This window comes from Pleurodeles waltl, chromosome 11 (genome assembly GCF_031143425.1).
Source record: "Pleurodeles waltl isolate 20211129_DDA chromosome 11, aPleWal1.hap1.20221129, whole genome shotgun sequence".
Lineage (NCBI taxonomy): Eukaryota > Metazoa > Chordata > Amphibia > Caudata > Salamandridae > Pleurodeles > Pleurodeles waltl.
In genome coordinates, this window is record NC_090450.1 from 826,828,171 (window position 1) to 826,855,150 (window position 26,980).

General features: G+C 43.0%; 1 protein-coding gene across 3 annotated transcripts in view; it reads left to right on the forward strand.

Moving 5' to 3' along the window:
* Window positions 1-26,655, forward strand: part of LOC138266189 (solute carrier family 2, facilitated glucose transporter member 11-like) — a 307,604-nt gene extending 280,949 nt beyond the window's left edge. For 2 of the 3 annotated variants that reach the window (XM_069214670.1, XM_069214668.1), the window contains exons 10-12: window positions 15,904-15,979; window positions 25,495-25,622; window positions 26,437-26,655. In XM_069214670.1, coding sequence (XP_069070771.1) covers window positions 15,904-15,979; window positions 25,495-25,622; window positions 26,437-26,649 — 417 coding nt within the window. In that variant the 3' untranslated portion in view covers window positions 26,650-26,655. Of the gene's footprint in view, window positions 1-15,903; window positions 15,980-25,494; window positions 25,623-26,354 lie in introns of all 3 variants that reach the window. The other variant, XM_069214669.1, reaches the window with a different exon arrangement.
* The last annotated feature ends 325 nt before the right edge of the window (window positions 26,656-26,980 follow it).

Sequence of the window (26,980 nt, forward strand, 5' to 3'; positions counted from 1 at the left end):
TGTTTGCACAAATGGTCCTACAAAGTTCAATCCATTTACACAATTTTCATTAGATGTAAAGGCTTGCAAGGTGTTTCCTAACATGGCACAAGGGCTTGTGAAGGAATCACTATGTTACCTTGACAAGATGTCTTTTCCAGTTCCACTTCATGTGGGTAATGCACTTACATGTTACTGTTTCCGCAATAAGCTACATGTTCAAACATGCAATGTTATGAGTTAAGATTCATATGATATTGAGCCAAATATAAACTTGTATTCACACGAATAAAGTTCTACTAGATACAATTTGTAGTCATGCATTATATTTATCTCAGAATGTTGCTTGGTTGTTTTTTAGGATTTTTAATGCTGATATTGCTCAGTAGCTTTTTTTTTCTTCAGGAAAAGCCATTGCCTAAATCACTGACCTGATATGCTTAAATGAGTAAGCGCATATGCTTCACATGGATATTTTCCTACATAGTTTCCCATAATATTTTTGCATTTTAAGTCTATATGGAGCCCGATATACTAATACATATTTACAAAAAAGATATGCAAAGTGTGCACTGGCTGATTTGTGAACAGGTACGTAATTTGACATGTGACCTGTACAAAGAGTTTGCATTGCAAATTACCCATTCACAGACGACTCAAACTGACCTGACAATGAATATTAGTTGGGCAGGTAGCTATTTGCAACCCTCCTGCAACTGAAAAAATGGTGGCCTACAAGGGACAGTAGACCTAAGTTGGTGCATTTGCATTCTCAAACGGGAATGCCCATTAACACGACAGTCGCTGATTTAAGCTGTTTACCGTTTTTGAAAACATCGAGTTGAGCAAGTAGTCTCGCCTCTCCCCACTAGGTCGGCCCTACGTGATTCACAAAGTGGGAGCAAAATGCCCTTGATACATTACATCGGGCTGATAGTAGAAAAAAACGTTTTTGACTGAAAAATAAATGAGATTTGAATGACTCCATTTGTAATGACTGTCAATATTTCGATATAATCTTCACCGGAACTCACTAATGTAAGGTCCAGCGCTAGACCTCAAGTCGACTGGACTTAGAATAGTTAAGGACCAGGTCAGCGTTATTGTGTGTCCAGTGGTCCAAAGTTAACGAAGGGTAGAAGTAAATTTGGGAAAAGGCTGTTGTTCTCAAAACAAAATAGAGCACCTAGCCATAATAAACATATTTTAAAAAGCAGAGGCTGCATTACTTAATGGCTACCCTCGCGAGCAAATAAAGTGTTACAGTAGGAAACAGTGTGTGACATGTATGCTCGCCTCTCTGCAATTTCATAGAGTGAAAAATAACAAAGGATGTCATTTAGAAAACGGATATTTATAATGACATTTCACTCTATTTTAGGAACAGCAAGCTTTTCTCAACATTATTTGTGGATCAAAGAGTCAATTATCTTGGAATCCATTATATTAAAGACCATTTCTGTTAAAAAAAGATTCAACCAGGGTGTTTTAAGTAATGTTTGCGGTTTATTCGCCTCCATCTTATTTCTGTTCAAATTCTTCCTTAAATGAAGTAGATGTTTTAAGGCCAGGATCTGATCAGTAACAGTGAGCACCAACCTGAATTTTGTTGCCAAGGATAGAGCACACTAGCTGAGACCTGGAAGTTATTTTTAAACCATTTTCAGTTTGGGTTAATAAATCTCAGATTGTTTAACTTTGTATCTCAGTTTCATACAAGGAAGCAGGTCAGGACCTATGTCAGTACGCTAGGACAATTTCCCTGAGCTATGACGTTTTCCCTCAGTGCCTCAAATTTGTTGTTAACCATGACAATATTGCTTAGGAGTAAATGTCATATATATTAAATATACATAACATTTGGCTTTGCTAGTCTCATTTTGTTGTTGAAACTTTTTTTTAATTAGAAACATGGTTCAATAGACTACTCAGGAGTGTAAATGAACACTGCAGTGCTTAGAAACATAACGTGTTTTCTTGATGTGAACACCAAGGCCCTGATTTATACTTTTTTTTACGATGCATTTGCATCATTTTTTGACGCAAAAAAACGTACAAAATACAATTGTATAAATCAGGGCCCAGGTTTGTTATTACATCAGTAGTCATGCAGTAACTTTAGGAATGTTAGTGACTTTTTTGTTGGTGGCAAAATAGCTACAGTGTAACAGAGTGCTGAGTGGGAAGGTCAGAGCAGGATAATGGGGATTATCAGCCGGTGTCTATAATTTGCAGGACACCACATAGCTAAGGTGATGCTTGAAGAGGAGGGCAGGCTTAAAGGAGCTCAGTGTATGAACATTTTTTCAGTACCATGAGGTTATTGTTTGCTGTTGAAGGATAATGTGAAAAGTGGTAGATTGAGTTCCACCACAGGTACCAAAGGCACTATTTTTGTAGGTACAGTTGAAGGTTTCAATAATTTAAACCTGAAATCAACCCTTGGAAGCTATGGCACAGGCCAGACAGGCTTAATTTACTTAAAGAAAATGTGTAAATCATTAAGGAATACCATAAAAATATAAAAAGACATAAGCACAGTACAATCAAAAAAATCTCACTTCAGTTTATTAAAGTACAGTGAAATCTAGTAAAAACATCAGTGGTCACGATAGACCGGGACCTAGGTGTCATTTGAATCTAACTGCAATGAAGCAATCCAGGCTTTGACTGGTTGGAGGTCTTGCTTTCAGACATATTCTATTTGTGAAAGTCATCATTCTTCCCCAGGTGAAGGCAGAAAACTTTCTTTAAGGAAGTCCTCATGGAGATGGTTAGGCATTGGGAAAGATACAGTTGAAGTCCTTAGTGTTAGCATGAAAAGCTCTAAGAGGGAAAAGTTCAAATTTCATTCCCAGGGAAATCCTCTTGGTGGTTCAATACTTTTGATCTTTTGCCCAGTCTAGATTGTTCCTTTAGACTTATTCTCCTTAATAGAGCTCATAATCCTTCAGGGAGACAAGGCTGCAGCTGTATCCCATGTTGTGTTCCACAAGGTCCAATACCTTCTCTCCCAGAGTCCACTGAATTGGATTTGGTGCTGCAGAAGAGCTCCCAGCTGGAGAAACCTGGGGGCATATTTAAGAGGCCCTTGCGCCACTTTATCACCGCCCTAGCGTGATTTTTTTATGCTAAGGCGGCCTTTTTCCAATGCCATATTTACAAAGTGGCGCAATGCATGCATTGCACCACTTTGTAACCCTTTGAGCCACATTATGCATGCCCCATGCATAATGTATGTAAAGGGCGCATTCCAGTTTAAGGAGGTCTGCCAAAATGGTGCATCTTCAAGCATCATTTTTAACGCCTGCTAAAAGCATGTGTTAAAAGTACGCACCCATTGGAATCAATAGGCCTCCTTGCACTTTGCTCCACTAGCGTCAACGGTTTTGACACTAGTGGAGCAAAGTGCCACAATAGCGTAAAAACTTTTGCTGCTATAGTTCCTAATACCACCGTGGTGTGCCTGATCATAAATACAGTGCACACATGCTGGCGTTGAAGGTGCGCAGGGGGGGTGCAAGAAAAGTGGCGCTGCATTGGATGCAGCACCACTTTTCTTAAATTCGGCCCCTGATTTCTTAGCCCGGAGAGGTTGCACCCTGGTTGGATAAACTGGGATAGTTTGCCTTAGTCCTCCAGATGTCTAGAAGTCCAAACATTTTCTAAGTCCGCTTTTTAAGGAGTGGTAGGTGAAGTCTGTAGGAAGGTGGCTATCTATGCAGTGTACCACTGTAGGAGTACACTATGCAGATAAAGGCTACCTTTTTTGATTGACAGAGGTTAAAGTAATTACCCTAAATGCTCTCTTTTGTAGTAGTGTGGGTGACCAGTTTAGGCTTACAAGATGGTAGGGTAGCATTTGTTGAACACACAGTCAAAAAATGAGACACACGCTCAAGAAGAAACTCAAGACCAATTCAGAAAAATAGTACAGATGTTTATATTAATTTAGCCACCAAGACCTACAAAATCATATAAGTACTTTTCAAATTAGCAATTTTAAGAATTATAAAAAATACAGGTGTCAAATCTGAGGCATGAGCCCTGAATGAGGTAATGTTAACCTATAGTGAAACATACCTTGCACAGGGTCACTTGCAATTGACTTACAGTACTGTTCTTCTCAACTTAAGGTGAGTCGGGCCAAGTTCTTCAGAACCACCAGCAGTTTCGGGTTACCTGCCCTGTTGTATCCAGGTGCAGAGGTTCTCCTCGAAGTGGTAGCCCCAGATGCTACATGTTGAAGTCAATGGGATCTGTACCTGAAAGAAAAGTGCTGCAAGTGGAGACTGGGTGACTGGTCTTTCTGAACCCAAAAAAGAGGGGGCTTCGTCCTTGAGGGTTTCAGCTCCACAGAGACACCATCGGTATCAATGCCCTCAGGCTGGGGGGCTCAGGTGCATAGGTGTTTTGTCCAACTGGCCTGCTAGTTAGAGGCTCTCCTGGTTCTTGGGGTACCCAAAGAAGAGAGGAAAGAAACGCAGCAGAAAAATGTCTGGCATGGAACTGGCCTCTGTTAAAGTCTCTTGATGTGCAGGTATGTTTTTGTGGCAGTATTGTTCCAGCTGAACACAAACAAGCCTTGATGCTTGCAACTGGCATTGGTACAGGGAGGCTCCTGGCAGGGTCAGCATCTCGAAGGCTGGATGAGTTGATGGGCCTGCACTCTTGGACACTCGAAATCTGCTTCCTGATGAGATCCTCCCATGGTGGACCCTATGTTCAGCAAAACAAGGAACCAGGCAGTCGAAGTTGGCGCTTGTTGGTGCAGGGAAGTGGCTCTTCCACTCCAAGGAAGATGCTGGTGGGTTGGCAAAGTGCTGGCAGCCATCCGAGGCTTTTGGAGGATGCACAGCTGCAGGACAAGTTGGGTCTTTGCAACTTTCTGAACCGGAGCAGGTAGGCAGGATATTGTGCTAAAGTCCTCAGCTAGTCCACAGTTCTTGTGTTGGTTAGCTCTTCTTTGCCCACTACTTCTTCAGTCAGTCAAATCAGAGTTTCTGGTGTCAGGGGCCATGTAAATACTCAATTTAGGGGTGTTTAGGGGACTGTAGGGTAGTAGCCAATGTGCTACTTACCCCTGGGGTGACTACACCACCTATATGGCCACTTCCCGTGGGGAGTAGGCACAACCCTGTCCCAGAGTTACTAGCTCCATACATAGCAAGATGGTGGAACTCTTTCTTCATGGAGCACATCAGGCAGCCCACCTTAGGGGTGTGACTAGCCAGGTTATGCAGCATGCCTACCAGCATAGCTAATTTCAGAGATGTCCTGGTGCAAATGGGTCTCATGGCAGGGGTAGCATCTCCCAGGTCTGAGGAAAGCATGGTTTGCTTATCAAAGGCAGTAGGGACATTGAAGACCTTGGCCTTGGTATGCAGATTCACTAGCTATCCTGCTGGAGGAGATGATAACACCGTCCTCCAGAGCTGGCTTCTGAGAGCATGGGCTCCCACCTCGAAGGTGTCAGAAACTCATATGTGATTGTGACGGGCTGGTCAATACCAGTCAGCCAGCACTCCAGAGGACTAGTAGGTTTTTAGAGGCACCTCTAAGGTGTTCTCTGGGTGCATGTCATAATAAATTCAACACCAGCATCAGTATGCATTTAATAAGATGAGATGTTTGATACCAAACACCATAGGTTTCCGTGAAGTCATTATGTAGCTTGGTAACTCCTAATGTCCAGTGCCAAGTACATACTTAAGATTGCTTTCCTGTTCACTTGTAATGTCTAGTAATCACACTAGACATCACTGGGGCATATCTGCTCATGCAGATATTTTCTCACATAAAATATAATGTACCCTGCCTTAACACTCTAAGGCCTGATGTAGGGAGTGACTTACACATATTAGATGCAGTGACTTGGGCATGTCACACAATGAGTGTGCCATGTTGTGTTTTCAATCATGGTTTGCACCAAGACACACAGGGGGTTATTCTAACTTTGGAGGAGTGTTAATCCGTCCCAAAAGTGACAGTAAAGTGACGGATATACCACCAGCCGTATTACGAGTTCCATAGGATATAATGGACTCGTAATACGGCTGGTGGTAAATCCGTCACTTTTCCGTCACTTTTGGGACGGATTAACACCTCCTCCAAAGTTAGAATAACCCCCACAGTCTACAATGGCAGGTTGCATGCAATTTGTAGGGGGGTCCCTTTTGGTGGCATATTACATTTAGTACGTGGACCCTAGGTACCAGGGGTACCATTTTCTTGGGACTTACAGTGGTGCTAAATTGTGTGCCAATTGTGTACAATTAGACCTTTTTATCTTGTTTTCAGGAAAAGAGTACTGGCACTGGGGATGTGGTTAGCAGGAACCCAGTGCACCTTCAGTCAAAAAACCTCAGTACCAGTGGCAAAAAATGTGGATGTCCATGTCAAAAGGGGTACTTCCCTATAAAGTCCAGTTATACACTGCCAAGGGACCCAGGACTTCAGGACTTCAGGAATAGGACTTGGGGGTCGAGGCCCAAACCAAGAAAGCCACCAGCAAGGTACTGGTCAGGTCCAGTTGGAAATGGTCAGCTAGGATCTTTAAAAAAAGCATAATGTACCTAACCCTTGAAGTCCACTTATAGGTCCTAGGTAGAAGGGAGAGCAGGTCCAGTCCTTTAGGACTCCTATCGGTTCACAGACAGCAGGTCCAGTTCTCTTCTGTTTTTCACAGATCCAGAAAGTGTAGATGGGGGTAACTCCTGGCCCCTCCTTAACCAATGATGCAAATGTTCCAAAGGGTGGCCCTACCCATACTTGCAGAAGTGCCTGTTCACTCTATTGCACACAATACCAAGGTGGACCTCACTGTCAAAATCCACTGTGGGGAACCCTTCTCTTCTTGTGCAGATCATGTCTGTCTCTCCACAGGTTCGGCCAGGGTACTGAGCATTGCCCTCCTCCTTAGTCACTTCAACCCGATTCTGCTTTTGTTTTTATATATTTCTTTATTTCTTTTATATGTTAACACAACATATTGCATAGTAATGATCCATCTGACCCATCTGGCCATTATCAATAGCAAGTCGTAACAGCAATCCTAGGGGGGGAACAAAGTCGCTGGCAACATGAATCTGAGCACCCACATTATGAATTCAGTAAAATTGTTGTACAGTTTATAAACATCTAGCACATTACTCCCACACATCTATGCCATGTAGCCCTCAATCAGCCTAGAATCCCCACATCTAAAAGGAGTGTGCATTTGTGTTAATTACATATACAGTTCTGTAGCATTCTGAACCGAGTGTGGATGCTGCCAATACTCCATCACCAATTTCCGGGAAATCAAAGTGAAGCAAGTGCCGGCGTCAGTGGGGTGTACAGGTCTGTTAATGTTAGCTCCCGCCGCAAGGGGATATTTTTGCAGTCCCAACGCTTCCTCGCGCTGGAGGGCCGTGAACTCAGCCCTCGCCCAAATAGCCAGCAATCTTAGCCATGCTTCTTAGGCTGGTGGCTCACAAGATTGCCATCTACAAGTTATAAGGCGTTTGGCCACTAACAACCCCAGATCCAAAAAACGGGACATTGCTTTCAATTTTTTACCCCTTGGAAACAATCCCAAGACACATGCCTCCCAGGTCAACAGTAAGGGTCAGCCCACACAATACATCAAGCGTGCATGGACTGAGGTCCAATATTGACTCAGGGTGGGACACGACCACATCATGTGTAGCAAGCCCGCCCCTAAGCACTGACACCGAGGACAAGCTTCATCCACACGGTTAAAATATCTATTGATCTTGTCGAGGGTAAGGTAAGCCCTTTGTGTGACATAATATTGAAAAAGGTGAAATTGCATATTGCGGGGTACAAATGTGGTGGTCTCTAGTATTGTTACCCATTCTCTGTCTGTGAAAGGTTCCCCCCTGTCTCCCTCCCACTTATCTCGGAGGGGCACGAGCGGGCCAGTCGTATGGAGACGTAGGGAGTATGCTATCCAGTGTATTAAATGTCATCCTTCCCCAAAGATATGTAGGTACTGTAATGTGTAGTGCATATGGAGTTCTTCTGTGAGGTCTCCCCATGCTTGTTTCAATGTTTGTTTAAGGGAGTTGTACAACATAAAGGTACCTAGATGCAATCCAGTGGCCTCCATCAATGCGCCATGGCTGTTAAGGTTGCCATCAGTGTATAGGTCTCCTAGTGTGTATATTCCTACTGCATGCCAGGCTGCTAGTTCCACAGCTGATGTGTCACATGTGCCACGTGGTTTTCTCAGCAACAGTATGGCTGGTGCATAGTGCACGGTGTCTCTGGTGAGGTAACAACATCTGCGGAAACAATGATATGCTAGATTCAGTAGCATAGGGTTTGGCGCTGCAGATTTAGCACAGGGATGAAATAAGCGTAGCAACTTACTTTGTGGCCACGCTGGCAGATCCGTGGCCATGTCCGCTAACTGCTTTGATGAGAGCCAACTGGCCACCCATTGGAACTGCACAGCTATATAGCAGTGTTCTAGATGTGGCAGTGCTAAACCACCCTATTTCAATGGGCGATCAAGCTTAGAGAGGGCCACTCTGCAGCGGGACCTGTTCCAAATGAATCTACTCACTTCTTGTTCTATGGACCGGGAAAAAAGAGGCTGAAATATAGAGTGGTAGGTTGATGAAGTAATATAATAGTCGAGATAGCGCTATCATTTTAACAAGGACTACCCTGCCCATGACCGTCAATGGCAATGTCTTCCAGAATGCCATCTGACAACACAAGTTGGACATGGTACATGTCAAGTTTCCATTGAATATATCCGACTCTGCATGGTATACCCGTACCCCTAAGTACCTAAATGTGGCAGGCTGCCATGCAATATCTGTGGGTATAGATGCTTGGATTAGAGAAGTCATAGGTGACAATGGGAAAATACAGGACTTGGTCCAATTAACTCGTAGTCCAGAAACCCTTGCATGCTCGTTGAGCAGAGGCATGATGTCACTAAGAAAATCCGCCAGGTCTTTAATATATACCAGAAGGTCATCTGCGTACAGAGAGACCAGATGTGTCCCATCACCCAGTGGTATCCCCCAAAAGCAAGAGCAAAAAGGAGGGGGGGACAGTGGACATCCCTGCCTTGTGTCTCTTCTGACTGGTATGGGGGACGACACCAAATGTCCCATTCTGCTACGGGCCAATGGATACGTGTACAACAGTTTCACCAATTGTATAAAGCGAGGGCCAAATCTGTATTTCAGCAGGACTGAAAAAGGTAAGGCCACTCCAATGAGTCAAATGCCTTTTCCAGGTCAATCACCAAGCAACCCATCCATGGCCAATGTTGGGGAGCATATCGTAGCACTCAAAAGAATCTACGTAGATTTAGAGATGTTGTGCGACCCGGCACAAAGACATTCTGGTCCTCATGTATCAAGGAGGGCACCAGTGGGGCTAGACGTGCTGCAATCACCTTGGCTAATATTTTATAATCTGTGTTTAAAAGCACCAATGGCCTATAGGAGTGTAGATCAGTGGGGCCCTTATGCGGCTTAAGAAGGAAGACTATCATGGCCTCTTGTAACGTATTGGGCAAACACGCTAGCGTCAAGGACTCCTCGTATAGAGCGAGCAGCAGAGGGGCCAGCTGGACTGCGTAGGCCTTATAAAATTCAGCGAGCAGCCCACCCGGGCCAGGCGCCTTGCCATTTGCAAGTGAATTAATGGCCTCCCGAATCTCAGTCAACAATAAAGGATTATCTAATTCCAGACAAAGCTCATCCGTAATACAGGGCAGAGACACTCCTGCAAGGAACCGCTGTACAACCTGTAGGGGAGTAGAGGAGATAAAGGCATATAGAGATTCGTAATGAGTATGAAATGCCTTATGTATCAAGTCCTGCATGTACAATAAATCACCGGACAGCATCCGAATAGATAGCACCGAGCTAGGGGTGGTCTCCTGTCTTATTAAGCGGGCAAATAGAGCACCAGCTCTATCCGCCCGCGCATGTACATTAACAGAGTGTGCCGCATAATTAAGGCATTGCAATCGCTCAAGAAGCTCTGCATGGCTTTTCTGCACGTCTAGCAATCGGGAAAGGGCACTGGGGTTCTGCACGACTTCTGACTCATGTCGCAACAGCTGTTGCTCTATCTCGGACACCTCCCGGTCCAGCTGCCTACGTGGTCCAATACCGAACCCATACAGTGACCCCTCAATGCAGTGTTAAACACTTCCAACTCTATTGAACAGGAAGATGCTGTGTCCGCATCTAGCTCAAAATAATGAATGATCTGTTGGCCTGTCGACTCGCAGAATGCTGAGTCCTCCAGCACAGTTGGCTGCATACTCCACGTAGGAACAGGGGATTGTGTAGACCCGCCCCATTTGAGTTGATGGTGTTGAGGATTGTGATCCGAATTAGTACAGCCCAAATAATCCGTCCCCACAACCGCCTGAAGCAGAACGGGCCTGCAGAGTAACCTATCAAGCCGTACATGCAGATCATGCAGTGCCGAGTAGAAGGGGTACACTCTCGCCTCCGCATTTTAATATCGCCAAACGTCCGTCAACTACCAGTGGTGCAGCCATGTTACAAGAGAGTGTGCATTGGATATGGCAGTGGTGCGCGCTGATGGCGGAAAGCATCTGTCCAGGTACGTATCTAATACGCAATTAATAATCTCCCCAATCAGCCACGGTATGTCACCCCAGCACGTCAGCAGTCAACTGAGTTTGTTTAGAAAAGTAGTCTGATCTACAATGGGAGTGTATACGTTGCCAAGGAGAATTTGACAGCCACTTAGTCGACCGTTGAGGAACACATAACAGCCATCTGTGTCCGCAACCTGTTTTAACAGATGGAATGGAACCCCCGGACCTATCCATAACGGCACTCCCCGCGCATAGGATGAGTAGTTTGTGGAGTACCCTTGGCCGCGCCATTTTCTTCTAAGTGTGTCTGCTTTTGAACTCATTAGATGTGATTCCTGCAACAGTGAGATAGGGCACCATGTCGTTTCAGATAGGAGTAGACTGCATATCTGTGCCCAGGAGTGTGCATTCCACGTATATTCCCCATAACCACTTTAATGTGCACCATCTTTCATATTACCAATAAATGATGATGCTGAACATAGATGCCACACATCTGACTGTGGCCATGTGATGTGCAAAAGGACTGAACAATGTGTGGTGAGTGCCTTCATGCGTCGCCTAGCGCTGAACTGGGATATGAGCAAACAATAGCAATCAACATATTGAAACCATGTCATAATGAATACCAAAGGAGCAGTACACCGGAACCTGTGTCCGCCAAAACCAGTTGAGAACAACTAAATCAACATAAAGGTATCCTCACGGTAAGGACAACTAGCTGAGAGCCTATCAAACTTAGTAGCATGTGGAGTCAAACATATGCCACTTTTTAAATGGTACAGTGCGTGTGGCTACAGATTAATGACAATTCTGTTCATAGAGAGAGACAAGCCATAGGCTGGCGGGCAGTTGAGCTCAAAAGAGAATGTCCGATGTCTGCGGGGTGACATCTAGTGGATTATGCGAGCTCTGCATAGAGGGCCATGTAGCAGCAGAACTTTCCCCATCTGAGGATTGGGAGCCCCGTGCTTCCAGGCTAGTGCACCGCTCTGCATTCGAAAGTGTGGCCACCTGTTGCAGTGCACTACGCTGTTCCTGTATTCTTTGTTCCATGTCAGGGACTGCAGGTAGGCTCCCCCTTCACGTGCTCTCATCCTGTACTGTCCCCTGCGATGCCTCCGTGCTGCACCGCCTCTCGGTAGCTCCGATCTTAGCAAAGATTCGGTATCACCATCGGAACTCTCAAGCCAGTGCCATGCCTCCTCAGGGGTAACAAAAATGTGTGTGATGTCAGCAGTCACCACACGGAGCTTAGCCAGAAAGAGGAGAGGATAAGTGTAACCCATTTCACGGAGGCACCGCTTCACTACCAGGAAGTTATTACATTGCTTCTGAATAGCCACCGTGTAGTCGGGGAAGAACATCACTTTGGCACTCCCCATATGCACCTCCATCATTGAACATGTCTCATTTAATACTACGTCTCTATCTCGGTAGTGAAGAAATCTGATCACCAGCGGTCTCGGATTAGCACCCACCAGAGGTCGCTTGGTCGGCACCCTGTGTGCTCGCTCCATGGAGAAAAAGCAAGAGAGTGCACCAGACGGAAGTTCAGTTCGCTGCCAGTTCTCCATATACTGCACAGGATTATGTCCCTCAGCTCCCTCAGGCAGACCCAACAGTCGGACATTGTTCCTGCGGGATCTGCCCTCCGCATCCTCCGAACACTCCTCCAGTACTCGCACTCTGTCTGAAAGCACCTTCAGCGAGGTTTCCAGGCTATGTTTTTTTTGCGTTAACGTCTGGGCATCTCGTTTCATTAACGTCGCCCTCTCTGCCAATTTCCTATGGGTCACATGCAGGAGACTTAGATCAGAGGAGGCTATGTCAATTTTAGGCTCCAAAGAGGTCCGCATGTTATCAATGCCCAGCAGTACAGCATCTAATTTGTCCTCTAATGAGCTGGGTCGTTCTGCAGCATCCATGGTGGCCTTCGACCACAGCAGGGCTCCCCTATAGTGAGACACCAGAGGCAACCCCCAAGTTTGCTGACGGCCTATGGCTGGTCACCTGAAGTCGTCCGCAGGACAACAGGACCTATCTGTTACAGCTTGCGTTTGCCTCCCACATTGAGCACCCCTAAAGAAATGGCAGCCGCACAAGGGTCAGGTCAGAGCCCGCGTGACAAGAGCATAACATCCATGAGAAAAGGCAGCCGAGGCTACTTCGCAGTATCAAGCTCTTCTGGCGCAGTATGTCCAGTGCAATAGGGCGTTCTGTAGCTTGGGAGTAGTATTAATTGGGGATAATGTCTGGTCCGTGCTGTCTGTTCTACTGCCTCATCACACACCCGGCACCAGCTCCCCTCATTCAGGCAATATTGCTGGCAAGCAGCATCCACTGCATCCAATCTCAGAAACTCAACCTTTGCACGCACGATGCACCTACCTCAGTCCCGTCTTCAGTGCACTGTCACAGCAAATCTAGTCATGACTGCATCTGCCCCCTTTGCAGCCAATATAGTCTCGGGGAACCCCCACACCATCAAGGGGTCCCCGCGTTTGGGCCTCACAGCAGCGGCAGCACCCCCGTTTCAGGACACCCTGATTGTCCCCAGCTTACACCCCAGTTGGGCGCTGCTCACCTCACCCACAGGAGACCATGTGGCACATGCTTCATTCAGCCTTTTCAGCCCAGCTGCCTGCTCCGTAGGACCCCCAGCGCTCTCCGCATCACTCCTGTCGGCCGTACACTCTCAGGGCCGGCGCAGGCCCTCTGCTGCGTGATCCGCTCCTCTGTGCGCCATTTTGTTCTGGAGGCCACACCGCCCCGCTGGACCACTCGGCCTCCTGTGTGTCCTGGTAGGGAGGCTTGCGGCAATATTAAATGCCGCACTCTCCAAGTCCCCCGCTGCGTCTCGCCGCACTGCAGTCAGATTAAGCAGGATAAACGGGCAGCATAGCGAAGCTCCGCTATTACACATCCGCCATGTTGGCTGTTCAAGCCACGCCCCTTCATCCTGGTTCTGATGGCAGCTCTACGCCACTGGGTTTGGTGCCTGCCTGAATGACAGAACAAAAGCTGGGGCCTTTCCATGTGTTACCTAACATTTGTTTGTGACAAGGAAAGACCCTTTTAAGTAAATTAAGTTCCTGGGTACATCTCAACTGGTCTTCCTGACAGGAGAAGAGAAAATGCCTCCCTACACCCTAGTCATTGTCTGTGCTTCATGGGCCATTTTGACATCTCATCAAGGCTAAGCACTCACTGGGCCACTGCCAAAGAGCTAATGCAAATAAGCTCCCAGAATCATTAGTCAGGGAAAATGTAACTTCCAAAAAATTACTTTCCTTTAATATTTCTTAAAGATCCAACTTCACCATTGAGTTGAGCTTTTAATAAATGCTCGAGCAGTGTTTAATCATAAATCCAGCTGCGCTGAATGCAGAAATAGCAGTTTTAATATTTAATATTGCTTTCCGTTGTTTGTCTATGAGACAGTCAGCCTTACTACAGTGAGAATTACTTGTATCTGCTATTAGTTATTCTAAGGAGATGTTAACATTAAAGTTTTCCATGCCCTGCTTTAAAATACCATGCATCCTGCTCAGGGGGATGCAGAGCATATGTAGTGGTGACTTATTCATATTTTAAAGGAAGAGGAAGGGTTTCTCCTTTCCAAAAGGGTTATTTATGGATGCTTGGAGTAATATCTGCTTGGTCACATTAGTGGATTGCACAGTACTGCTGGATTTGTTAGGTGACCTTTAACTTTCCATTCCATTGTTGTATTTGGGCACCATACACTAAGGGCTTACAGTAAAGTTAGATATGCCAATTAGGTGTTAGGCAATTTTGACATGCAGTAGAATTCAGTGCACATGCACTGGGGCCTGGTTGGCAATGTTCCAGTCCAAAAATGCAGCAGCATCAACCCACAAAAAATGGCACTACAAGCAAAATTAGACATTGTCTCAAAGATTAGCAGTGTCCGGGTTAAAACACAAGTATGATAAAATCATCAGATTACTGATGAATTCTCAGTTACTTCACCTTCAATTGCATTACTAGGCACATTATCTAATACTGAAAAAGATGAACAAAACATCCAGCTCTTTGAGATTGTAGTTTAGATGTATTTATCATGCAGAAAAAGAAAAGAATAAAATACATCAAATTATGTAATAAAATGAATGACAATTCCAGAGGAGAGAAGGATTATTAAAATAATTTTCATGAAAGTATAAAACTTCATATTTAAGGATGGGGAATTAACTATGCAATCTAACTAAGGCATAAATATTAAGAAATATGAAATTCAAGTTTCAAAATTATAAATGTGATGAGTAATTTAAAGTAAATATGGTAAAAGAGAGTAAAGGCACAAAAGAAGATAAAGGGGAGAGGAAAGAAATAAAAGGAGAAAGAACGGCAGGGAATGAATACATCCACTCATAAATCGCCATTCGAATGTGAATAAGAAGAACTGTGACATGTTAAGTAATGATAAGAATAGTTGTAAGTAAACTACCAATATAATAATTACAGGATTAGGGACTTTATCTATGAAAACATTCAGGAACCTTTTCCGGCAGTATACGCAGGGATACCTGGCTATGGGGAGCAACAACAGAACTCTTTTAATCTTATCATCAGTAGAGAGAACATGAGCGGTATCCCAATTAGATTGATTTGATAACAGTAAGTTTGGATTTTGGAATTGTCTCTGCTGTCTCCTTACAGGTGTTTCCGTGTTCCCATACTTCTCCCTAATTGTCACCATAGTTGCTCTTTTCTTACAAAATAGGGACTTTGGGCCTGATGTAGCAAAAGGGTTTTCCCATTCTGTGTCAATGGGAAAATGTGTTCATACATATGGCCCTCTGTGTGATATGAGAAGTATTACGAGTGAAGGCAGCACGTGGAAAGCTGAGGTAATTTCAAAATAAAAAGGTAGCATGTATTATATTTCAAAATTACATATGCCCCTTGGAGTGATCTGGTTGCAATTGAGAAATACTTTTATATTGTTTCTCTAGCTCCCATGCCAAAATATAACTCTAATTTATTTGTGCAATTATTTGCTACAACCAACCTTTTTAGCAGGCAGCTAGAAGTTACTGGACTGTAATGTACCTATTTAGTGTGGTCTTCCATTAGAGATAAAATATGTGTAAGTAATTTCTAGGGATGTATTATTATGTTTGAAACCTTTACATATTTTATTTTACAAAACCTTAAACCTTCCATTTATTGATCACTATTCGTAATAATATTTACATATAGCATAAATGTTTACTATCCTTGAGTTATAAGACACTATAAACATTATGCCATTTTCATAGGTCTGTGATTTATTCTGTGTCTCTTTTCAGGACTTTTCTCCATGGATTCCGTATCTAAGTATGGCATCTATATTTGCATTTATCCTAAGCTTTGGATTAGGACCAGGTATGTCTGTACAATGTCCCTACACACGTTATGCTACTATTTAATAAATATTTTAGATGCAGCTGTGTTTTTATTAAAGCTATGCTGAAGAATTGCGTAGTATGTGCGTAGGAGTATTGATCATTTCTTATAACAATTCATATGACTGAGTTATTTAACCTTCAAGAATGTTAAATCGTGTTTGAACAGCAGAACTAGGCTGATGAGTTAGTCCTCATTTTAAATCAGTTAATTTTCTCAGTCTATCCCCATTCCTTTTAAAAGTACATTTTACTGTGTAAATCACTAAGTTTTAAATTAGCTAAATAGATAGCATTGGTAGTAGTGATGAATTAGAAAGGAGTTGTTCTCCTTTACCACCTGCCTGCCAATGCATTTCTTCCATTAATTTTGAATGATATCAATCCACTTCTGAAAATACATTGACACACTAGAGTCCAGGATACTACGTGAAACTAAGATTCTACCTTGTTTAATGATACCCTTACTGCACATTTATATATTCATGATAATATTGTACTTTCAGTAACCTTATTTTTTAATGTGGCATGTAAAATAGTAGATCTAGTTCATCAATAGGCTACACTTCGAGAAAGACCATTGCATAACAATGCCCGGGGTGTGTGGTTAAGACAAAGTCGCTGCAGGATGTCCATTTCTGAGCTTTTGGCAGGGTCCCAGTGAAATGCTATGCCATCCAGGGGCAGCTCCTTTGCTATGGCGAAGGAGTGTCTCCCCCAGCCAAGAGCCAGGAGATGAAAAATGAAACAATAGTTCCACTATCACTTCATTGTTCATCTGCTGGCTCAGCCAGCAGTACAGGGGAGGGGCTAGGCTGTGCCATGGGAGGTGGGGGGGGAAGGGGAGAGTGCACTAAGTGTGCAAGTGTGTTTATCGGCCATGTGATGCTGGTTAAACACACATGCGCACTTAGTTTTCTCCAGCCTGGCTGTGTACACAGTCAGACTGGTGAAACTGCACAGACTCCAGGCTAGTGTCTGAGTGGCAATGACTGCCACTAAGACCAATCCAGGCGCTGCTTTCATGCCATGTTTGGAATGAAAGCAGCACCAGGATTGCTGAGAAGCCTGTGCTGGTGTCCCAGCAAATGTTGGGACACCACATGAAGGGAAGAGAAGCACGAGGCGGCAGGAGAAGGCGGTAAGGTACGTTTTTTTTCCCCCCTGTATCTCCTCCCCCGCACCTCCCCTTGAGACTTGTGGCAGTCACCGCTGATGCCATCCTCTCTAAATTAGCCCCAAACCCTCAACCCCATTGGTGTTGACTTTCCAGCTGGTCCCCAGATGAATTCCACAGAGTTTTGCCCCCAGCGGAGAGCAGCAGAGGGCTAAGCTGTGCGGATGCAGACTGTTGCACCCGTGATTGGTGCACTTCATGCTGCTGCACCCGAGACTGTAAGATCTGACCTTCACAAGAGGCGATGAGAGTGGTGTAGCATCGGAACTGAGGGTGCCGGATCGCCCAGGGACATTGGACTAGCACTGTTGTGGGGATAACCATGGGATGGCACAACATCTGCGCTCTGCTCTATTATGGTGAGAACCTGAGGTAGGGACTTGTGCCCTAAGGTAACTACAACTTGCACCCCCGCCATGCACAGTTTTCTCATCACTAGAATTTGGAAATGTTGCAGTGATATTATCAATGATGTCATAGAAGATGTCATGACTGATGTAATATGTATGGTGACATCATGGGTTAAAGTTACCTTAGGGCACAAGCTATAGTTTCTTGAGATAACCATAATTATAACTGCCGAATTTCTATGCTTTTGTGTGTTTAAAATCTAAACCTAACAATAACGTCCCTGTAACCTTTGCATTTTTCAGTGAATTTCTAAGGTTTTTCTTTATTCTATTTCCTAACTATAACATCCTGTAATCTTTTTTCCAGTGAAAATATATATATATATATATATATATATATATATATATATATATATATATATATATATATATAAATATATATATATATATATATATATATTAGTCCAAGCAACGTTGTCCTGTGATGGTGTGTTCCAGAGCAGTTTCTTTACGAGGTGGTGCTGGTTTCACGGCAGGACACCAGTTTGGTTATTTAAACAATTTCCTTAACTTCAAAAAGGAAAAAAAATGCACTCCAAAGGTGTACATTTTTCCAAGTGCTTTAATGCTGAGCTCAAAATCATTCACAAAGATTACAAGAACACCCGATGCATTTCAGTTATTCCGACCTTGCTCACAGGTATTTCCTGTTGTGCCCCTTCTCAGTGTTTATATACATGCCAAAGAAAACCTTTATTTTAAAACAAACAAATGTATTCAAACTCAATATTTATACCTGATTTCTTATTATTAACATCTTGATTTTCAACAAAAGAAATTATTATTCTATTTTATCTACATTTAACATCAATGAGTATTGCACATTTGTGATGAATTATGGGTATTATAGTTTTTTTCTCTATAACCAATTTTATAATCATTACATATATATTTATGCTTCGTTACATATCACTATTCTATATTCAGGATGCCCTTTTACAGAATCTTGTACATTTCTGAATAATTAGAGTATTGATTCAACTTGTTTACAAATTTAATATCACGTGTCTGGCTAATGCCTATTTTCACTGCTATTAATTACTGTCATTTACGAGAATAAATTTGTTTGCAAACCTCGTAAATAATATTCCTGCTTATGCACTCAAGTGTGCAGGTTTTCTTTAAACACTGAAAACTTTTTAAGAACTAAACAGTGTTAAACAAAAAAAAGCCAAAGGAATACCTAATATTCAGAAACAAAATATATAACATTCTTTATAATCTGATTCCTTGAGTTAAATTCACACAAGCTGAAACCTTTTCTTTATAAATGAACAAATAACTCCTCATCCTGGTTCAACCCTAAGGGGGTCAATGAACGAATCTCTAAAATGTGTGTTGATTCAAGCTGACTCAACTTTCTCTCTCTGTCTCCTCCATATTCATTTATGGGAACGTGATCAATTGCATAATACGTAATTAGTTCCTATTTTATCTTGTGGCAGTCGCTACTAAGTTGTTATAGTTAGAACTAAGTTTCTACCGAAAGAGCTTTTTTTGTTTTGCTAATAACTTTGGTGCTGTTTGATGAATCTTCACAACATTTTCCAAGAAAATATGACACTCACTTCAGCTACTGTCTGGAATGTTTCGGGGTGGTACATCCAGCGGGGCCGAGAAAAGGGGAGGTCCCAAAATGCATTTTCCCCATTCATTTTTACATAGGGATTTTGAACAGTGATAGTGCCAAAACCACTGGAGGGAAATACACCAAATTTTGTAGAAAGCTAGATCTTGGTTTAGAAAGAGCCCATTTTGTTATTTAGTGTAAATTAGTTCAGTAGTTTCTGGGAAATTATAGGAAATCCAAATTTGTAGATATAGGGAAGCAAAGGATTTGCGACCCCTCCTAATCTTGTGCTGAGATCAGATTGGCTTACAACACTTCAACGAGGAAGTGTTGTCAGTCATGTTGGGACTTGGCTTCAGCCGAGTCCCACAAAAAAGGTTAAAAGGGGCCAGGGTTTTACAAAAATTGCTATGGGATAACAACGGGGTCACGAATCCGTGGCAAAGGTTTTTAAAAAATGAAGCACCGCCTCCTGCGCTTTCTGATCTTTAAGTCCCTGGGTCATTATTTAGGTGAGTGATAGGGGTGCCCAGCCCCCGCTTGCTGCCCCAGGGATTGCCACCTTCCCAGGGCATTTGTTTAGTTGTGTGCAGCCCTCCCGCAGCCCCGGGACCACCACCTCGCCAGGTCATTGATCTCATTATGTGCAGGGGGAGCTGTGCGGCCCCTCCGCAGCCCCAGGGACCACCACCTCCCTGGGGCATTGATATCATTATGTGCAGAGGAAGCCACGCAGCCCTTCCACATCCCTGGGTACCACCACCTCCCTGGGGCATTGATCTCACTATGCACGGGGGCGTGCAGCCCCCCTGCAGCCCCAGGAACCACCACCTCCCCGGGGCTATTCTCATTAGAGGGGGGCCACGCTGCTCCCCTCAAGGAGCCACAGGTGGCCTTGGGGATCACCACCCCCTCAGGGCTGGCTCCCATGTCCCAGGGTGCTCACCACTGGGACATAGCTGCTTGCTGACAGCAGGACCTGTCAAACAGGTTGCGCTGTCAAAAAGCAGAGTTTTCATCTCTGTTTCCCACATTCAGATATGTGTGCAGGGAGCAGAAATCTTTGCTCCAGCAACCATGAAGCTGCTACTTAAAGCGCCTCCTTGGTTGCTGAAGAAATGGGACGTGGTCCCAGATAGCCCGTAAAAGGGCATTTAATAAAATAAATGTAACAAATTATCAGGGACTGCAGGGGAAGCCTTTAATCTCACTCCATGGTCCCAGATAGCCCATAAAGGGCTAAAGATATATATATTTTAAAAAATCAATTGCTCACGTGTGAAGGTCACAGACCATCACACTGAGCCTTAAGGGTTGGAACCCAAATGTATCTCTGGTCATTTTCCTCCTTTATTTATTTTTTAAATGAAAATGTTTAAGGCTTATACTGAAAGGTGATCTTATTCTTTGAAAATGACAAATACATTTTTCTTTTCAAATTGTGCAGAAATATCTCATTCTAACTATATCATACTTTCTCTCTTTCAAACTCTTTCTACCTTTCACACACCCACCCAGTCACTTACACACCCGCTCAGACACTCACGCACCCACTCACAGATCCACTCAGACCCTCGTATATCCACTCACAGCCCCACTCAGACCCTCACGCACCGAGTCACAGACCCATTGAGACCCTTGTGCACCCACTCACAGCCCCAGTCAGACTGTCACACACACCTTCACAGACCAACTGACACCCTCATCCACCCACTAACAGACCCACACACACACTGACGCACTCACTAAAACGCTGATGTACGCACTCTCACACCAAGACAGACACTCTTACAGCCACTCTCACCCCCAGATACACACTCTCTCACCTATTTTCTCACCCACAGAGGCCACAGCCAACTCCCGCCATGCAAGGCCAAAGGGCTGTGCACAACATGGGGTTGGGTGGTTAGCTGATTGGCCGCAGGGTCTGGCTGCAGGCCAGGTCTTGCGGGCAACCTCCGCTGTGTACGGGCAAAGGCTGTGCATGGTGGAAGGTTGGGTGCCTATAACGGGTTGGACTCAGGGCCTGGCCACAGTCCAGGTCCTGTGGCCAAGAGCTGCCGTGCGCAGCGGCGATTGGATTAACGTATAGTAATGAAAATTACTATTCGTTAAAAAAGCCATTGAAATTCACTGAAAAAAACAAAGGTTACAGGGACATTATAGTTAGGAAATAGAATTTTTTTTAAAATATGGAAATTCACTTAAAAAACAAAGATTACAGGGACATTATAGTTAGGCTCACATTTTAAACATACAAAACCATAGAAATTCACCAGTTATAGATAGAGTTACCTGATGGGGTGATGCATCACGTGAGGGCTGAGAAAAAAAGGTGGGGGCCGAAAAGCCAATTTTCCCATAGATTTTTCATAAGCTTGTTTAGACAGCGATACCACAAAAACTGCGGAACAGAATTACACCAAATTTGGCAGGAAGCTTGATCTTGGGCTGCAGATTGTTCTTTTTGTGATTTGGTGTAAATATGTTCAACGTTTTTAGAGAAATTAAGGTTAAAAAATAATTGCATTTTTGGATGGTTGGGTCCTTGCGTGTCACACAAGAGTCTTGCAGGAGCACCTATTCAAAAATAGAGCACTCTGATTGGCCCAGCGAGCTTTTTTTCCCTTGGGTCAATTCACTCCTGTGAGAGTCAGGCTCCCACGAGAGTGAGCTCTCTGATTGGCTGCCAACAAAATGGAAAAAATGTTGCTGGCAACCATTACAGAATGCAGAGACTTAATCTTCTATCCTAAAGCTTAAAGCTTAAGAGAAAATTATAATATAAGAGGGGAGAGAAGGGATACTCTTCCATCCTAGGGTATTGAGGGAGACCCGGAGTGAACCCATAGGGCCAAAAATAAAAGAAAATCTGCATTTGTTTCTGCAATCTTGTGGAATTTCCTCATGATCAAGGGGAAAAAGACCCAAAATGGCAGACTGGCATTTAAAAAAAAAAACATTTGGGGAGGGTGTCATCAGTAGTGCCCTCCTCCCGATCCCATTTTTCACACTGGAGCCCCCGATGGGGGCCCCAGATCCTCCCTCTCCAAGCCATTATAAGCCAGAGGGAGCCCATCCACCAAATTAAGGGGAAATGGGTGCACAGCCCCCTCTCTGAGCCTTAAAAGGCCCCGGTGACCAAACTCACTGGGGCTGGCTCGAGTATTTTATCCTCGGAAACCCACTCACAGGACAGAGAGGTTTTCCTGCTCGCACTAGGGCTGGCTGGGAAACATCTGTTTGCTCCCACCTGGTGAGAGCATTTCCAAATATCCGGCGAAACAGGGGCAAATATGCCTCCCCTTCCTTCAGCATCATGGGCAGGGAATGCATTCCTGCTTCCAGCTGCCACACATTTTAAACATACTCCTGCTCCTAGAAGCAAACTTCTAATCTGTTTCCATGCGGGTGTCCCTTGGTAACATAGTATTGACTGATAAAGATCTTCTTCTCTCTTCAGCCTTTTTAGTAGCAGTCCCATAGTAACAAGCAATCTGATTGGCTGGCTGCAACTTGGAGAAACGTTTTGCAGCTGCTATTACAGGACACTGAGATTTGGTCCTTGAGACCTGGAGTTGTTTAAAAAAACACGTATAAGGGTACCTGATAAGGCTAACCTGTCCCCTAGCACTTGTGGGCTAAAAAAAGAAACTGTGCTGTGGGTACCATGGTACCCTTGTGGAACCCAGCGTGACCCACGCTTGAGGTACTATGGTACTCCTGCAGGAGTCACCGTTCATGAGACCCCTCCATCATACAGCAGGACTGTGTAAAATTCACAAGTTGAAGGCTACATAGTCCTGCTGAACCATAGATAAGCTTGAGCCACTGTACTGCAAGAGTACAGCGGCATCACAGACTTATGGTGGTACTACAAAAAACAAAAATTTAACTTCATCAAATATGAGGAGGGGCCAGCGGAGAGATTGACTGTAAGAGGTTGGGCAGAGGTCCTGGTTAGAAGTCAGTCCTTCATTGCCCATGGCTAAAAGCCGTGCACCCCGTGAGGTTGCTCACTCAGAGAGAGTTGGGCAGGAAGTGATGTCATCAGTAATGTCACACATTATGTCATTTAAAATGTCTTCAGTGATCCCAACAATTATATCATTTAACATGTCATGAGTGTTGTAATATATGAAGTCATAAGCAGTGCATTGTCAAGGCTTAAATTATAGTTAGCTCAGTAAACTATAACTGGTGAATTTCAGTGGGTTTTTTTAGTTTGTAAATGTTAGCTTTTGTGTTATTTCAGTGCCAGTTTTGTGAATTCTGCAAAGTATGCAGCATGTTATGTGGCAAACATCATAAATCCTTGATTAGAATGTGAGGTGGCGGCCACAGCCTCTCACAATTGCGGTATCACAATTTCTATATTTAAAGTAAACCTAAATATTGTATTTGAAACCAGTGCCAGTTATTAGATCCGGTTTGAAAAAAACAACTCTTTTAAAGCTAACTCACCTAAAATAAGAATTTAAGTTAAAAAATACATAATAGATAATATACTCCTATATTTCTACTCCTCGTATAAGGAGAGCAAAACTCCCCTCCGTGGCAATATTGAGCCATTTTAGATGGTTACCTGTTATCTATTATTACAAATATATGTAAATTCTCGACTTCAGCAACTTAAAATGCACCTCACAGCTTTCTTATAGCAAAGGAGCATCACGTATTAGAGGATTCCATAAAAATTAGATATTTCATATTCAAGGATTATTAAAAATATGTTCAAGCAGCAGATATTTCCAAGCATAACAAGTATTTGAGGCCTAGCATGTCCCTCACCAGAGTATGTGAGCCGAAGAGGTTTATGCCAGTCAAGTGGTGGCCAAAACAAAATGAGTCAAAAAAGTGCCATGCCATTTCCTGTTTTACTCTCATAGGACTCTTTGCTCTCTGATACTGAAAGAATGGCTGGATGGAAATACACCACATTTGGCAGGAAAGTAGAACGTCCCTCAAAAGAGTACCTTTGCTTAATTTGGTGTAGATTTGTTAAGTATTTAAACCGATTTGTTAAGTGGTAGTTGAAAAATTAGTGTTAAAATGTTTTTGGATAGGTTTGGAAGGGTACAACTTAAATAGAGATATTTGGACTATTAGTATGCAAATCTTTTGCAGATTTGTGAATCAAGTTTAAAAAAATACATGCCCTTTGACCAGGGATCTTTTTTCTTGTCAGTTTTGGATTCACAAATCCACCTGGTCCATTTGGCTTACTATAACAGAAAAAATTCCATTGAGGCATTCAGTACCCAACATGGTGCTCTATGCACTGTGATGGTAATAATTGAAACAACAAACGATAAAAAGACAGAGAAGGCCCACCCTGGACTCACGTGTTGGAACCCCAAAGGAATGCCATGAAAATATAATAAATGTTAAAATAATGCTTTTTAATGTGAAATTCATGAATCCTCGATCCTCCACAGGTTCCACTGACTCTTCTTGGTGGTCTCAGGATTCATGAATCCTGTCAAACAAGTACAAGAAAAATATAATACTTCATTGCAGTATGGCTGTGCATTCCTAACAGCCACATGTCTAGGTTGGCCACCAGTGGAGTTTGACCGCAGGCCATATCCTGCAGTTGTGCACAGCCAGGGATGGCCAACCACACTGGGTTGGCCACACGCAGTGGGTTTGGCAGAGGGCCTAGCCAGAGGCCTGTCCCTGCTGACAACTCTTGCTGTTAATGGCCATTCTCTGCGTACAGTTGGGGTTTGTGGCCAAGAATATTTTGCATGTGATAAGCAAAACATTAAAAAGGTTAAAGTTAAGGTATGGTTAGCTTTGGTTATAACACCTTAAGTGTATGTTAAAAAAAACCTTAGAAATTAATTTTAAAACTACAGTTAAGGCGAAGTTAAACCAATTTGCTCACCAAATGCAATGCTTGTGACTTCACAATATTTAGACAAATAAGTAACAAACATAAAAACACAATGTAATTAAATAACAATGCACACTCAAACTAATAAACAATACTTCATTCATAGTCATCACTTTGGCAGTGTTAGGGGTACTATAATAGATAATCGCATCTTTAAGATTGTTTAACACATTTTAATAGCATCTGTCACATCATTTTGGTACATGGCTTATGGTTTGCATGTTTGTTGTGCAAGTTAAAGATTGTGGTACTAAGCATACATTGTGTATTTCCACTATAAATGTTTTTTTGACTCAACGTATTTGCATGTTTGCGTGTGTTTCTTGATTGCTTATGTTTCATTAACATTAATAAACTATTTTACGTGAAAAATGTTGAAATGTTTTACAACTGTAGATGAAATTCATGTCTGAGGTTGTCATTATTTCTAAATTTCTAGGTGGTGTTACAACCACGTTGATGTTGGAATTGTTCACACAATCTTCACGCCCAGCAGCTCTCACCCTAGGAGGGTCTATGGGATGGATTAGTTTTTTCGTGATAGGGATGATTTTTCCTTTCATAGTGGTATGTGCGTATCTTTTTACTTTTGTAAAACAATGTTTTTACATTAACTGTTTATTCTCTTCTTATTGATTGTTTTTTAAATTGTGTCTGTTTTTACAGTTTTATATCAATCTGTCAAGAACTGCTTATTATGAATCCTTATGTGAAGGCTTTGGCATCTATTTCCAATAATCATGCTAAATAGCTTTATGACCGAGATCGAATAATATATGTGACTTTCATTTATACTCAGAAGAATAGGACAGGCAGTAGATTAAAAAACAGTTACCTGGAGGGTTTGATTTGGGACATTCCTCAATTTCATATTCCCTTTGAAAAAGCAAACACGAGCCTAAGAGACAGACCTGATATCCACTGGGTATAAATTATATTGACTGTTGATTCCAGAAAGATAGGCTGCAATTAAGGGCATTACCACATGGTATCAATAGAGATTCTCTCTCTCTCTGCCAAGAGACAGGCAAAAAGAGAGTGCAGCAGCCTGACAGGGTCCCAACCTTCCATCAAACACCATCACAGTATTTATCTAATACTACATCTACAGAGTGTGTTCCGAGGTGGGGGGTTGAATCAATACAAGGGGTTGGAGGCCTCAGTTGGGGTTTTAAGATCATTATTTATATTTTATAAAATTGTCTTAAATCTGTAGATATTTACAACCTACTGCCTTTATGAACGGTTTATGCAGACCTGAGTATGATGAAATATTGAATCTTTTCTTTTTTATTTTAGAACGGATTAAACCACTACTGTTTCCTCGTCTTTTTTGTCGAGTGTTCTCTAATAGCAACATTTATTTACTTCATTATTCCAGAGACCAAGAACAAATCTTTTCTTGAAATTAAGGAGAAATTTAAAAAACTTAACAGAAAGAATAACATTCCGCTGCCAGAGCAAAATGGAGAGATACTGGCCGGCACGGACTTGTAAATGGCATGAAAGTTGTGCAACCTTATGTATTTCAAGGTTTTTTAACCGGATAGTCACACATATATTTGCTGTATATTGCAATAAAGTTTGTGGCTAAAAAATACTATCGTTCTACTACAGTTAATGCTTAGGAACCAACTATTGTTCTCCATCATGTGAGCCAAATATGTACACTGGTAAACCTCTTTTATGAATGATGACATTGTTTTGCTTGAACCTTTTCTATAATTTCAGTGGGTCGTTAATAAGAATGGCTCTAAATGAACTATGGTCTACCAGGGCTGAGGTCTGGTAAAGCACAAAAACGGACATTAAACCGAGGTACTGTGGAGCCTGCTATTGCTGTCTTTTGTAGTCTGACGAAAAACAACTGTACCTGCCTGTCACACCCTGCGTGCAATGCAGGCCACAGAAGATCTTTTTGTGAC